Here is a 14,556-nt window from a genome sequence, read left to right as displayed (position 1 = left end):
CAAACCCTAAAATATTCCATAAATTTCCTCAATTGTCCTTTTTAATTGAAACCTCTCTACTTCTTGACTATATCCTTAGCAAGTGCGTCAACATGAATTTTCATCATCCAAACTATCTATTTTCAAATTTTTTTGGATTCATTTCCCATCAATATTAGCCTTTTAACAAGACAAACTTTGATTAATAAACCACATTCTTTTGCCTCTCTATTGAAGCATCAGTTCGACCATCCGATAAGATAAATACAAGTTTAATTTCAAAACTGCTCAGATTAAACTCGAAGTCGACTCACATTTTTTATGGGTTTATGTCGACAAGAGTAGCTCCTTACATACAAAATTCAAGCAGACTTCGAGCTTTAATTATGTCCAACTTATCTAATGAGATTCCTGATGAAAAGTGTAATAAAAATTATCCAGATTAGCAAACAACACAAAGCATCAAAGAATATTTGGAAATACACACAAAGTAATACGTTTAAAGTTTGCGCAGCTTCACTTTAAGCATTAAAGAGTTAAAAAATCATTAATATTCAATTTTCGCGAGTAAAATTTATCAATGAAAATGAGTGAGAAGGGAAGATCAAATAGAAGAGAACATCAAAGGAAGTTGTTTTGGTAAACAACTCAAAACTAGCCTCTAAAATTTTTGTGTACATTTTTTATAATTATTTACCAACAATAATAAACATAGTCAAGTCTTTTTTTCTTTTTCCGATAATAGCAAATCTTGTTGTTACTTGGTATTTTTGTACTAATTTCTTAACCGATTTTTTATTGCATTTTTATAGCTTTTCTTTGATTTTCTTCTCTTTTGATTTTTTTTTTCGTTCTCCTTTCTCACTTGATTGTGTAAAAAGAAAATTGTTTGAGGTTTTTTTTCGTGGAAAATTTTTATGACTTCGTTTTTGCTCTTTACATTTTGCTATATTATCGTGTTAATTTATATACAAATGATTGATTGTACTTACTATTTATTATTCTTTTTTCTCTTTGGTTTAAACAGAAACATTTCGAGTTTTTGAAGCATTTATCATCGTTTGAAAATTTGTTTTTGGACTTTTTCTCGTTTGTTGCATGATTTGTGATCATAATTTGTGGTCAATTATTGTCATGTTTGTTGCTTTTATTGATTTATTGTTTTAACTCAAAATAACGATCATTTTAATTTTGAATTTCTTAGAATTAAGTCAGTGACAAGGCCTTTTTGATTGAATTTAGTTGCAAGGCCCTTATTTGTGTTGTGATCTTTAAAATTGAGAATCTGTCAAAGTTTACTTTAATTTAATTATTAGAATCGAGTATTTGCAGTTTAATTTGGTTTAAAGTCAAGGTTTTGACTGAATCTGAATTATTTTAATACTGTAAGACTCACGAAAGACTTTAAAATAGTTCCTGTATAAGAAAAACCATGAAATTTAATAATATTCAAAGCCACACAACATGCATGTGATGAAGTTCCATTAGAAGAAAAGAAGTCAAGTTATACCTAAACCCTCTACAAAAATCACATTAATTAATTAATTAAGAGGGATTATTCTTATTCCACACACTCACAAGTGTTGATGCATACCAAAAAGCAATTCATTTAAATTTATTTCAACCACAGAGTGAATGTTAAGAGATGTAAATGAGGCGTGCAAGAGGAAGTTCAAACATACATGAGAGGGCATGAGCTGTGATTTCAAAGGATACCGACATGCTGACTAGATAACCGAAACTATTTTTATAAAAGTTGATAATTTGATTCATGAAGATTTAAATTTATTTTGTCATTGAGTTATTTGCTGAATCACTGACGTTCTGCTTCAGGAAATTTCAGACTAGAAAGTAACAAAAAAAAATTTTGATGATTTAAAACAAGAATGTCAGTGAGTAATTTGTCATGTGACTTTTTATCGTTCTTGCACTTTCCGCAAAATGTTTCAAGTCATGCATTTACAGCAGTTGAAGATTCTTTAAAATTTTGCATCGTGTGAGACCTTCAAACATATATCCATTTAGGTTAAATGATTTCAACATTCACAGATTTTTTTTCTGCAGCATAAAAATATTTTTTGTCTTGTTTCGATCTGCTCCATTAATAATATTTGTGTGCGGTTTTATTTTTATTTTTGTTCTCATTCAGCCTAAAAATATATAAAAATTTTTACTTTTAATTTAATAACCGACTGACTCGTCTCTGATGTTGTTGTCGAGAATATTAAAATATTAAATAAACAATTCATAAAAATTAAACAAACCGTCGAGAGAATTCTTGTTGTTTTACAATATTATCACGCTTTTAACTAATATACAGGAGTTTATGTGATATTATGTTGGATTTCAACATTCTTTTTATGATTTACTCTGTTTTATGAGTCACATGACATTTTGTGAATGATCCAGAGATTGACTTAAAGTCGGTGGAATTTTGTGACCAAGTTTCGATATCTTGTTACTGATTTTTAGGTTAATTTGTGTAATTTCTTGGTTATGTCGATCGAAGGATGTGTGGAGTTTGTGGCCACTGTCTTTTCTTACTCTTAATACTAAACTGAAATATCTAGAATCAAGTCAACGCTTACTAAATGAATGTATGTCGATCATTTCTAGATCCCTAATCAGTTACCAATAAAATCACTTCCCATATCAGCTCAGAAGCTCAATTGCATCAATAAACCCATACTTAGGTCTGTTTACTTTATATACTTTACATAATCAAAATTGTCATGCTCAAAGTACATCATATTCATCTTCAATTATAACTGTCCATTCAATCCATAAATCACTATAGCTTTTCAGTCACAAAGTCTTAAATTTTCAATCAATTGACTCAAAAAAACAAAATTCATGGCAGTCACAAAAAAAATGAAAATCACCATCAAATTGCTCGTAATAAAATAATAGAGCATCAGGGAGAGAAAAAAAAGCGATATTCAGGAGATTTAATTACATCTCATAAAAAAACCACATCAGTATGGCAGTGGAAGCGCTTGATGCCAATTTTCACTTTTATTTATTTTATTTTTTAACGCTTTTATAACTTTTCATCATCACATCAAAAAGATTATTTCCATCAAACTAGGTGGTCGTGTATGAATTTGAATTGGTTGGTTGGCAGTAAAAACAGCAGTAACATGTGTGAGGCGATCGATGGTAATCATGAATTTTGAGATGACTGCTCTTACTTAAATTGACATGGAATGTCGTGAAAATGCAACTATGCTGAATATGTTGAGATTCTATCTACTACTTATCACGGATTGAGAATATAAGTATATTGTAAAAGATTTGGGATGGTAAACCAGACATCAAAGATGACTTCAATAATAAAACTCGCCAGACTTAGTCGCATAGCTACCATTACTTCATAACCACCTCCATGTTCAACAAAGCTTCAAATGGCTAAATCGCACCTACACATTCCCACACTTTAATTGATTAAATTCAATAATCGAATAATTATTCATATCAAAAACCTATACTTGAACATTATATTGGTCAATAAAATCCAGGGATTTAAAAATATTCGACTTAAAATTTCGCACGCATGATACAACAATAATACATAATTAATCAGTCATAAAAGATGCCGTCAGAGAATTGAGTATTAGATAAAGTAATACATTTTTCATTCATAAAAGCGACGCCTATCAAATAAAAGTGAAATTTCGTTAGATCTGTAGAAATGCGATAGTGTAGGGATGTGATGTTGTCACAGCAACATCTCTAAATTTCACAAAAGTAGATACTTCTGTGTGTGTAAAGAAGAAATCAGATTCACTTTCAATATGAATGAATTCCAATTTAATATTGAGTCAATACTAACAAAAACTTGACACAATCAACTTGAGTCAGATATGACATAATGAACACCAGCGAAAAAGCAGTTCTTCCTAGTCGCAGACAGTCACAATTTCGAAATATATTTAGCACAGCAGTTTCTAATGCAAATATTTTCGCCAAACAGCGGAATAAGATACAAAGTAACCTAATCCCAAAATTTTCAGCTGTGATATCTGTCGAGGAAGTTAGTCTCGACCTCATTTCTCTCTGGAAATAGTAAACATCTTTATCATCTTGATTTAGGCAATATTTTTATTATTTTACTTGATAAATTCATAATTTGTAAATAAAAGTCATATTAAAATCTGAATAAAAATACCTTACATGAAGTTTTGCGACACAACACGATTACAGAAATCATATACTCATTTTGTAGTCTCATAAAGCTAGAATATTATTTTGTGATTAGTACAAAAAAATAAAATAAAATGTAAATTTCTGCGAATTAAATCAAAACAGGAAAGTGAACCGTGATCATAACGGTAAATTCTGGAATGATGTGCCGCGGCTATAGTAAAAAAATTATGCTAATGGATTCTTTTTCATCAGTGCGATATCTGATTCCATCATGTCTTTGACTAGCTCATCAAAACCACATTTTGGCTTCCAACCAAGCATTGTTCTGGCTTTTGTTGAATCACCGAGAAGTAAATCAACTTCAGTTGGCCTAAAATACTTTGGATTGACTTTGACACGAACGACATCAGTTCCTTTTTCGACGCCAACTTCATCGACTCCACTACCACGCCATTCAATTTCTTTTCCAATGTGTTTAAATGAAGCTTCAACAAACTCGCGTACACTGCGAGTTTCTCCTGTAGCAATTACAAAGTCTTCTGGTTTATCTTGCTGTAACATCATCCACATAGCTTCTACGTAGTCCTTTGCATGACCCCAATCACGTTTTGAATCAAGATTACCAAGTTCCAAGAATTCTTGTTGATTTAATGAAATTTTAGCTACTGATCTGGTGATTTTTCTTGTGACAAAATTTTCTCCTCTCCTTGGTGACTCATGATTAAATAAAATGCCATTACATGCATACATACCGTAAGCTTCACGATAATTGATAATGATCCAGTAGCCATATAACTTTGCAACTGCATATGGACTTCTTGGATAAAATGGTGTCTTTTCAGTTTGTGGCGTTTCTACAACTTTTCCATACAGTTCTGATGTTGATGCTTGATAAAATCTAACTTGTTGATCCAATCCACAAGTTCTAATTGCATCCAATAAACGTAAAGTTCCTACACCATCCACTTCAGCTGTATATTCACTTAGGTCAAATGAGATTTTGACATGAGATTGAGCAGCAAGATTGTAAATTTCCGTTGGCTTAACTTGAACAATGATTTTAACTAAGCATGAACTATCAGTCATATCACCATAATGAAGTTTAAAGGATGCACCTTCTGTATGTGAATATGGATTTTGATATAAATGTTCTATTCTGTGTGTATTGAAACTGGAACTTCTTCTAATAATTCCATGAACTTCATATCCTTTCTGAAGTAAAAATTCTGCAAGATATGATCCATCCTGAAAGATAATTGAATAAAAATAATTAAATTATAATCACCGGTAATTGTACGTCAATAAACAAATTACTTACTTGTCCTGTAATTCCTGTAATTAATGCAACTTTCCTGGCTACATTTCCATCTGACGATACAGGCAACATTGTCAAATAATAGATTAGTGATATAAAAGTTTGATAAAAGACACGTATGAAGTAAAAAAAGTCGCGGAACCGATAACACGTAAGTCGAAAATGGGAAGTTGTTTTGTTTTGTTTGCCTATTTATTTACAAAGATAAAGCAACAGGGGGACATCCAATTGTGTATTTTTGCTCAGTTGGTAAATTAATCTCTGTCAATATTCATTGCGTTTTGAGAAAAGTTTATGTCTAATCTGTTTCTTGCCACATGACTAACTAGTCTGACACATGGTTAGAAAAAAATTAGCGAAAAAAAACGTTAGAAACTTTTATTTTGAAAAATGTTGTGTAGAACCCAAAAAAATTCAAATATTTTTGAGCCGTTATTCAAAAAGTGCTTTTTTTGTGTTGCAAGTTTCTTCAACTTTCAAAACAAGAATTCCTAAAAAAAGAAAGTTTACCTAATTCTGCCACATCATAACATAATTAGAGGATATACGTTCTAAGATTCCTCTAATTAATATCGTTGGTCAAGTCATCATCATCGCTATTAAAATTCCGGCATATCATCATCATTTTAAGTGAAATTCACCGAAAGTTCAAAGGTTGTTTACATAAATCCCAAAGTCAAAGAAAATGTCTGAAGATAAATCAGTTGAAACACAAGCTCCTGCCAACAATCAATCACCAATTAAGTACTTTATTAGTGGAGGATTTGGTGGAATATGTACTGTGGTAAGCTTAACTAAAATCCGGTGAGAAATTTCTGATATTAAATTTTGTTTCCTTTTAGATTGTTGGACATCCATTTGATACCATCAAAGTGCGATTACAGACCAATTCAACCTACAGTGGAATGATGGATTGTGCATCAAAAACAATCCAAAAGGAAGGAGTTCGTGGATTGTACAAAGGTAATTTCATGTGAAATTTTCAACATCCAGATTTGCATAATCAATTTCTGATCTTCTGTAACTTTTAGGAATGAGTGCACCAATTGCTGGTAAGTAGTTTTAACATCTCTCTAAGTTTCACTGAATGTCTCATTTGTATTAATTCTAATTCATAGGAGTTGCACCTATTTTTGCAATTAGCTTTTTCGGCTTCGGTGTCGGAAAGAAATTGCTACAGCAAGATGACAAGCCATTGGACAATACAAGGCTGTTCATGGCCGGTGCATTCTCAGGAATATTTACAACCACTGTTATGGCTCCTGGTGAGCGTATAAAGTGCTTGTTGCAAGTCCAACAAGGCAGTGGTGGTGAACAAAAGTATAAAGGAATGATTGATTGTGCCAAGCAATTGTACAAAGAAGGTGGCATTAGAAGTATCTATAAGGGATCATTGGCAACTCTATTAAGAGGTAAGTTTTAATATTTTATCTTTATTAAATTTCTTTCGAGTCATGAATTACACAAAAAATTAAACCTTAAGAGCTACTGAATCCATTTAAGCTGATATTAAAACAATTAGATATTGCTAGTGCCTTGAATATTATGTAAGCAACAAGTTTACAATATATTGTTGGAAATATGGTTATCTCTGTCGATACGATTCATGTCATAGACATTGTTGTGTCTAACTCGCATGTTTTCGTAATTTCTACGATGAAAGAGTTGATATTCGAGTGTATTTCTGTGGCCGACTTGTTGCTTCTTCTTCTTTATTTCATTCACGTGCTTTTCATACTTTTGCTTGATGTTTATCTTTTTTACTCGGGATTCTGGTTTTATCGTAGTATTTTGAACTTTAATCGGAATCGCACAGCGTAAGGCGCGCCTTAATGCATAAAATACACTTTTGTCTTTTAAATTAACCGGCGTAGCACATTTTGGTGACAGTTTATGATCAAATTTGTATGTTTGCATTGATGTGCTCTCACAGTTGAACTTACTGTGCTTAGAAGCCTTATCAGAACATTTATTCTCAATTTTATGTGCCCTAATTTTGTTACTTAATCCCTGACGCCAATCTCTCATATCGCAAGTACAATCCCAAGGATTATTAAGCAATTGAATCATTTTTAGAGAATTTAATTTGAATATGTCTTTCGGAAGTGTTGTTAATTGATTATCGTTCAAATAGATTTCCTTTAAATCATGCTGATCATCAAACAAGCCTTGGGGAATTGTTTTTAATTGATTATAGGATAAATCAACAATTTCTAATTTTTTCGCGCCGAAAAATGTGTCCATTGACATTTCCTGGATTTGGCATTTACTCATATGCAATTCTTTCAAGTTCAGTAGCTTTGAGAACGTATCAAACTCGATGAATGGAATATTTCCACTTTTAATTTTGAGAATTTCTAGGTTTTGCAATGATGAGAAAATATTTTCATCAAGCTGTGTTACGTATAGATTGGGGATTTCCAGATAAATAAGTGAGTTAAGGTCTTCGAACGGCTTTTCTGTATTCAGTTCTAACGGAATATTGTCATCTCCAATGTAAAGCACTTCCGTTCTATTCATGACGCCGAAAATAGCCGAGAATAGATTATTAATTGGATTTGCACGTAAATCCACAATTTCAAGTTTTGGGAATGGAGGAAATGTATGCTCAGATAGTTTTCCAATATTATTGTAGCTTAAATCAAGTAACTGGAGTTCCAACAATCCAGCAAGTGAACGATAGCCCAAATCCAAAATTTCATTATGCGATACTGATAGTGACTTGATATTTGGAGTTCCATAAAATGTAAACGGCGGTATGTCCTTGATTCCGTTATCTTCAAGAGATAAGTGCTCGAGATTTGTCAATCCGTCAAACATTTCCCAAAACAGTTCATCCATATCACAGCCTTTGATACGAAGAACCTTGAGATTATCCCAGCCGTAGAATGAAATTGTCCTTAATCTCAGTTCCGCTGTAAGTTTTTCCATTTTGTAGACTTCATAAGGTACAATTTCCACTTCCTTTAACTCTTCAGACGTTTGGAATGAAATATTGTAGTCTAGACGCTCACTATTGGGAATATAATTGAAATTTTCTGACGGATCAATTTCCTCAAGATTTGGTCTGAATCTCATCGTGTCTGCTGCTTCTATATTGATGGAATCAATGTTTAAATGATTTATCCATGCTATTGGCTCATCGAATATCAAAGTAAAGTTGTTATTTTTCGATCCTCGAATTTCTAAAGTTTTCAAATCAAACAGTTGATTGAAGTCACTCATCAGCACTATTAGTAGGAAGAAGAAAACGAAATTATAGTTTAGAAATGCAATAATCATGAAAAGTATGATGAATGTAAATTAAAATTGAACTTTAATTTGCATTAATTACCTGACATGTTCTTCCTATTCTCTGTCGATAATACAACTAATGCCTCAACATCATGGGGCAATGATGCAATTAAATCCTTTGGTTCAATATTCGATGGCAGTAAACACATTGTGAATTTTAACAACTCATTATTTTGAGGTGATATTTCATCATCAAAGTTGACCTACAAATTAGATTTTAATCTATAAATATCATTGTTCTCACTTCCTATAAGGTAGATTTTAATTAAAAGCAGGTGTAATGTAGAACAAATGATATGAAAACCTGTAAACAATGACTCGACGCTTTGTATGATTCCTGCACTTACCTCATTATTGAGTTCTTGATGTTCCTCAAAATCCGTAAATTCATGTCCTTTTCGCTGTCGAGTCTCGACAGAATGAACCCATTTAGCAATCGGAAGATCCATACGATGAGCATATTGACATACACAATGATGCGGACATATCATATTGACATCTTCCCATTTATCCCCGCGTATCAATTGCTGTAAATAACAAATTTTTAATTAAGTTATTTTCCTGATAATTTTTTTATGGATTTATTAATGCACAACGTATGATTACAAAATTTTGAAATATTACAGGGCGGAGTAGCCCTTAATTGATTAGCAGGAATAATAATTCATACTCTGTAAGCTTATTCCCTGCTATTATGCATTAATTGATACAACAAAATAAAGTATTTACGTCGTTTCAATAACATTTGATTGAATTTGATGATAATTCATTGTTATTAGTGCTTTTCTTCTCAATTCGTATTAAATCTACTTGCATGTCTAATTATCATTAATAAGAATATGTAGAAATCTTCGATACGAAAGCTAATTTATTTGAGATAATCAATTTTATCAGAATCTGTACAAAACTAATTCATTTACCGGTAATTTACAAATGTAAGTAATATTGGTGTCGTAACCCTTTGTCAGTTAGATGTAATTTTTCATTTATCGTTAAGTCTTTTTCGGGTATCATATTGTGCTTGCTAACGTGATTTTGATGCTAATCACGAGATTTTGAAGTATCTAATTGTTAAGACGGTAAAGCAGAAGTGTATTTAGATAGGAAAAGACAACACTGTTCTAGAATAAATCCAACCAAGGATATGATATCCAGATATGACTTATACATTTACTGTTTTTGTTCACACCAAAAATCTTTAAAATTTATGGAACAGCTATCAATTTCAATATTAACTTAGTCATTTGAACGTAAATAAGTATCATATAGCTTAATTATAATTTACTGACAATTGTCATCAAAAGTGACTTTATTAATTTACACTTTGAACAGTAAATTACAGAAGCCGTACCCAGCTTTATAGATTGTTATTTATTAAATTTAAATGTAATTGCTAACTTTGAATAAATTGGTTATTATAATTTAGTAAAGGTGACGTGCGACCTCCTGTTTTGTCACTACACAAATTTCATTGATACTCTGACGTCTGTTAATAATAATAGATTTGTGATGCGAATTTCGTGATCTTATTTCACGAGACTTTAATGTTTTTTATACTTGTAAGTAGACATTTCGACTTGACATCTCTAAGCCTATCAATATTATTAAACTAGAGTATCGGGAGCGCCCGTGGCGCCCCATCTTCAGAATTTTCAGCTTCACATAGCTTCATGTGGCATCACATTACACCCACATTCCCCCTGTTACCCTTAAATTTTTGGCTTCACATGGCTTCCGTTCTTGTATCAGCAAAGGAATTGGGTGTTTATAATATAGATTCTATTCTTTGTACTGTAAACGTTGAGACTTGTTGCATAAGAAGGCGAATATAGTTACATAATTGTCCGAACGGCAATGCTGATGAATGAAATTCAATGAGATGAAGGAAGAATTAATGTTCAAGAAGATTGCAGAGCTGTTAGTCTGAGTTAGTCTAACCTGAACTCTTTGCTATGGCATTATCATTAGTTACTCATATTCAGGGGGTCAGTGCCCGTACATCGACTAAAAACTCCATCACAATCCAAACTAAAGCACCTGTGTAGGAGTTTCTCAGAATGAAGACTGTATAGCAAAACAAATTAGTTATTTCTCAACTCTGTATAGGCAGTAAGACAAACAGATTAACATCAAGTAGACAGATCTATCAAAACAGATTTAAAAATAAACAGACATAACAACGGCAATAGAATTTCTTCTTGTTGTTCTATGACGCAAATTAGGTATCACAACCATAAAAATGAGTCATAGGTCAGTACTAACATTTCTTCTTCATTCACTTGCCGATAATTGATTCGTAAAAAGTGCTGTGTAATGCAAACTGGAATAACATTAAGCTCTACCGATCTCGAGTAGTTGTAAATATTAATTAATTCTTGCCTAACTATCGAGTTATTTTCATGCTGTCTCGTGAATACGTATTGTCGTAAAAATTAATTCTTACTTGCTAGGTGTAAAAGAATATATGTTTCAAGCAGTTCGTTAGCAAATAATAACAGTCATTAATATTAATGCTCAATACTTAAAGCATTTTTTTGCATATTTAGCTACAATTTATCAAATTGTAAGCAGAATGAACTTCTCATCTTCAGACTTACATTTTACACGTGTTTTTGGAGCCTGTTTATGTATCTGATTTAAATATTTATGGTGGTCTTATGTGTATAACCTGATGTAAAAATGGCATTAATGGATTGATGGTCATTTATTAATAGTTTTTATGAGGATGTTCACTTAATACAGTGATGGACAACCTGTGTGCCGCTGATTTCTTTGAAATAGTCTTGAACCGCATGCTGCGTGCAATTTCGGTCATGACTTATCAACCAAGTTGTGCCGCGACATAGAAAAGGTTGCTCACCACTGACAAATGCTCGTTCCGGAAGAAAGGAGGTGAATGAGATTTGAACAATGGATTTTCTATTGTTCTGCTCGATCCTTAGACCTGACCTTTAATCACTTTCTCTCAAAAATGAAAGCAAGGCTCTTATACTCTTCATTTTGGAACCAATATATGACATCAGACAAATTTCTTTTCACGTGCTTAACATCATAAGCATCATCATATGTTTATTTTAAATATGATAATCATTTCAAAGTAAAATCGCATGCGAACTTTCCCGGATGATTTTTGGAGCACGGGATGATTCAGGGATTTCCAGTCATAAACCAAATATCTTGAAAGTATAATCACATGCTTTCTGGATATAACTATCAATTATCTTTCGTCATCCTTCTGTTTTGATCAATCATAGCAATTTGTTTGCGGAATAAAAAATGTAAAGGGCAAGACAAATTGGTTGATTCGGGGATATTTCAATTTGCACTGCCTGTGAAAATTGCTTTTTCGACTTTTTTTGCAAATTAGTTTGGGAATAATCGAGAATAAGTTGAAAGTCGAAAGGAACTCTTGAAGGTGAATGCTAAGATTGAAGAACAGCATGCTGTGGTATAGAAGTAATTAGGACAAAAATTAGGAACCATTGAAATTTAATGGCTTTTTTGGTGAATGTCTGGATAAATACTATTCCTGAACATCACACAGTATTCACTAAGTAATCGACTTAACTGTAAGAAGCAATGTTGCCTGATGGCACCATAATGGCTGATTTTAACTCAATTTTACGACTAAGCATGCGGTACGCCGCATTGTGCCGCTCGGGATTGACAAGAGGTATTTGTCATTTGAATTTTCAGGTTCTTAATCGTCTCCTCCTCTATAATTGATGAACATTACCTAGATGCATTCTAATAATCTCACAAATAGAGTAGCTTATTAAAATGTAGCGAGGTTATAGCTTGCTCAAAACTATTACATAACAATTTTACTGATTAATTACCTGATAGATATTATTATGTAAATTCAGGCATTAATCTCTAACAGAACAACAGTGTACAGCTCCTAATTTATATAATCTATTTTGTTATTTCTTTTAAATGATCAAATTGCAAGCGTGGGAAAATGGATATTCAAAGTCTATAATTCAATTCTCAACAGTTATTTTGGATGATTCTGGAACTGCTTACTTATTAAGATACTGCCAATCAAATGAAATCATATTTTTATTAGCATTTTTCGGAGGTTCCAATCAATTGCATAATATTAATTTAAATTGACTAGTCAGACAATCACGTCAGTGATTCTAAAATTTTCCCAGTTCCTGATTTAGAACTAACTATTAAGTCATTAAATTTTTTATTTTCGGAATCTCATTACAAAATTTTTTAAATGCTTATTTTCTGAGTTTATTGTTTTCGTTGTTGTATTTTTTTCTGATAATTTGAAGGAAGCCTTTATCAGAATTCCTCATTTTACTATAAGCATAATACTATTACAGCTGGAACGATTTCTAGTGAAATTACACGATTTTGATGCTTTTTATCATTAAATGATGATTTTTAATGATTTTTAGGTATTTAAATGCTTAACATATAGCATAATTGACTAGACATTGCAGATCTAGCCTTAAATAGGCAGTTTATCCGAGAATACTTCCAATTTCATTAAAATTTCCACAATTTTCCTCATTTTATTGTCAATTTCCCATCCTAATCAAACTTACAATCAACAGCATCAACAAGATGATGTTTATCCATAAGAGAATCTTCATGTCTCTTTGCTTTAAAACAATTAAATCTTTATTCACTGAAAGTTAATGATAAACTGAGCATTCAGAGCAGCAAAATGTGTAAAGAATAATCTCGGAAACGGATGTTGAGCATATAATATGGGCTGAACTCAGTGACTTATCACAATATGAAATGATTTTTGAAGGCATTTGCATGACTCTAAGTCACATGATATCATTTATGAAATGGACATTTGTTGCTCTCATTCTCTGACTCTCACAATTCCATGTTGATATCAAAATATCGTACTTTAGGTCGCAGAGAGATTGCTGGAAGTGAGAATGCATGAGCGACTTTACAATCCTTTGATTCCCGTCGATAAACATTTATTTACTTATGAATCTTTTCTTTTTATCAAATTACAGACATGCCAGCATCAGGAATGTATTTCTTGACATACGAATTTATTAAGAAGAAGGTAGCTGAGACAGTTCCAGAAGGAGAGAAGTTGACGCCGACTAGAGAATTCTTGGGAACAATCTTTGCAGGTGGAATGGCTGGTGTTGCTAACTGGAGTGTTGGTATGCCTCAAGATGTACTTAAGAGTAGATTACAGACTGCACCGGAAGGCATGTATACAGGAATGGGAGATGTATTCAGGCAATTGATGAAGAATGAGGGACCAATGGCATTGTACAAAGGATTTGCGCCTGTTATGGCAAGAGCAGTTCCAGGTAATTAAAATTATTTTTATGCCTTAATATTATTCTAATATAATTATTATCTAATTCTAACAGCCAATGCTGCATGCTTCATCGGACTTGAATTATGTATGAGATTTTTGAACAACGTTGCACCAAACTTGTAAGATATGCGATTTAAGACTCAAAACCATGCGCTATGAGACTTCCAACAGATATTAATAATTGGCAATCGACAATTTGTTATGATTTTATTATCTTCTAATTCCTACGACATTCATTAATTTGGTGATAAGGTTAAAAATTGAATTTTTTAAAAGAATCACTGCCTTTATTAAAATTGCACACAAAGTGTTACTTCAATATGTTATAGTATCCATACTGATAAAGACAGAATAAAGTTAAATTGCATTTTTTAGAGTTTATAAATTGTTTTGGAATTTTATTTCAATATTTTTTGGCATATTAAGTATATCCTTAGAATTGCTTTCAGAACTCATTAAAAATTGAAGTTTGGCGCATCATTAATATTTTGTCTGCAGCTTCTGGTTT

The 14,556-nt window shown here is 32.1% G+C and overlaps 3 protein-coding genes across 3 annotated transcripts; 1 reads left to right on the top strand and 2 right to left on the bottom strand.

Annotated features, from left to right (window-relative positions):
• Positions 1-4,062: 4,062 nt before the first annotated feature.
• On the bottom strand, positions 4,063-5,623 carry Gmd (GDP-mannose 4,6 dehydratase). Its single transcript, XM_070645544.1, has 2 exons — positions 5,444-5,623; positions 4,063-5,370 (listed from the first exon to the last, which is right to left on the bottom strand). The coding sequence occupies exons 1-2, from the start codon at positions 5,510-5,512 to the stop codon at positions 4,351-4,353; spliced, it is 1,089 nt and encodes a 362-aa protein (XP_070501645.1). The 5' UTR covers positions 5,513-5,623; the 3' UTR covers positions 4,063-4,350.
• A 265-nt stretch (positions 5,624-5,888) lies between these two features.
• Positions 5,889-14,433, top strand: colt (carnitine/acylcarnitine carrier protein colt, mitochondrial). Its single transcript, XM_070645806.1, has 6 exons — positions 5,889-6,224; positions 6,283-6,403; positions 6,472-6,492; positions 6,559-6,852; positions 13,729-14,037; positions 14,101-14,433. The coding sequence occupies exons 1-6, from the start codon at positions 6,126-6,128 to the stop codon at positions 14,169-14,171; spliced, it is 915 nt and encodes a 304-aa protein (XP_070501907.1). The 5' UTR covers positions 5,889-6,125; the 3' UTR covers positions 14,172-14,433.
• On the bottom strand, positions 6,891-13,362 carry LOC139094673 (toll-like receptor 3). Its single transcript, XM_070645804.1, has 4 exons — positions 13,297-13,362; positions 9,082-9,261; positions 8,775-8,937; positions 6,891-8,670 (listed from the first exon to the last, which is right to left on the bottom strand). The coding sequence occupies exons 1-4, from the start codon at positions 13,342-13,344 to the stop codon at positions 7,001-7,003; spliced, it is 2,061 nt and encodes a 686-aa protein (XP_070501905.1). The 5' UTR covers positions 13,345-13,362; the 3' UTR covers positions 6,891-7,000.
• Positions 14,434-14,556: the final 123 nt, after the last annotated feature.

This window comes from Chironomus tepperi, unplaced genomic scaffold (assembly GCF_022539635.2).
Source record: "Chironomus tepperi strain 1889 unplaced genomic scaffold, CSIRO-AGI_Ctep_v1 contig_354, whole genome shotgun sequence".
In the NCBI taxonomy this organism is placed as follows: domain Eukaryota; kingdom Metazoa; phylum Arthropoda; class Insecta; order Diptera; family Chironomidae; genus Chironomus; species Chironomus tepperi.
The sequence above is the reverse complement of the archived record's forward strand: the minus strand, read 5'-3'. Positions and strand labels throughout refer to the sequence as shown.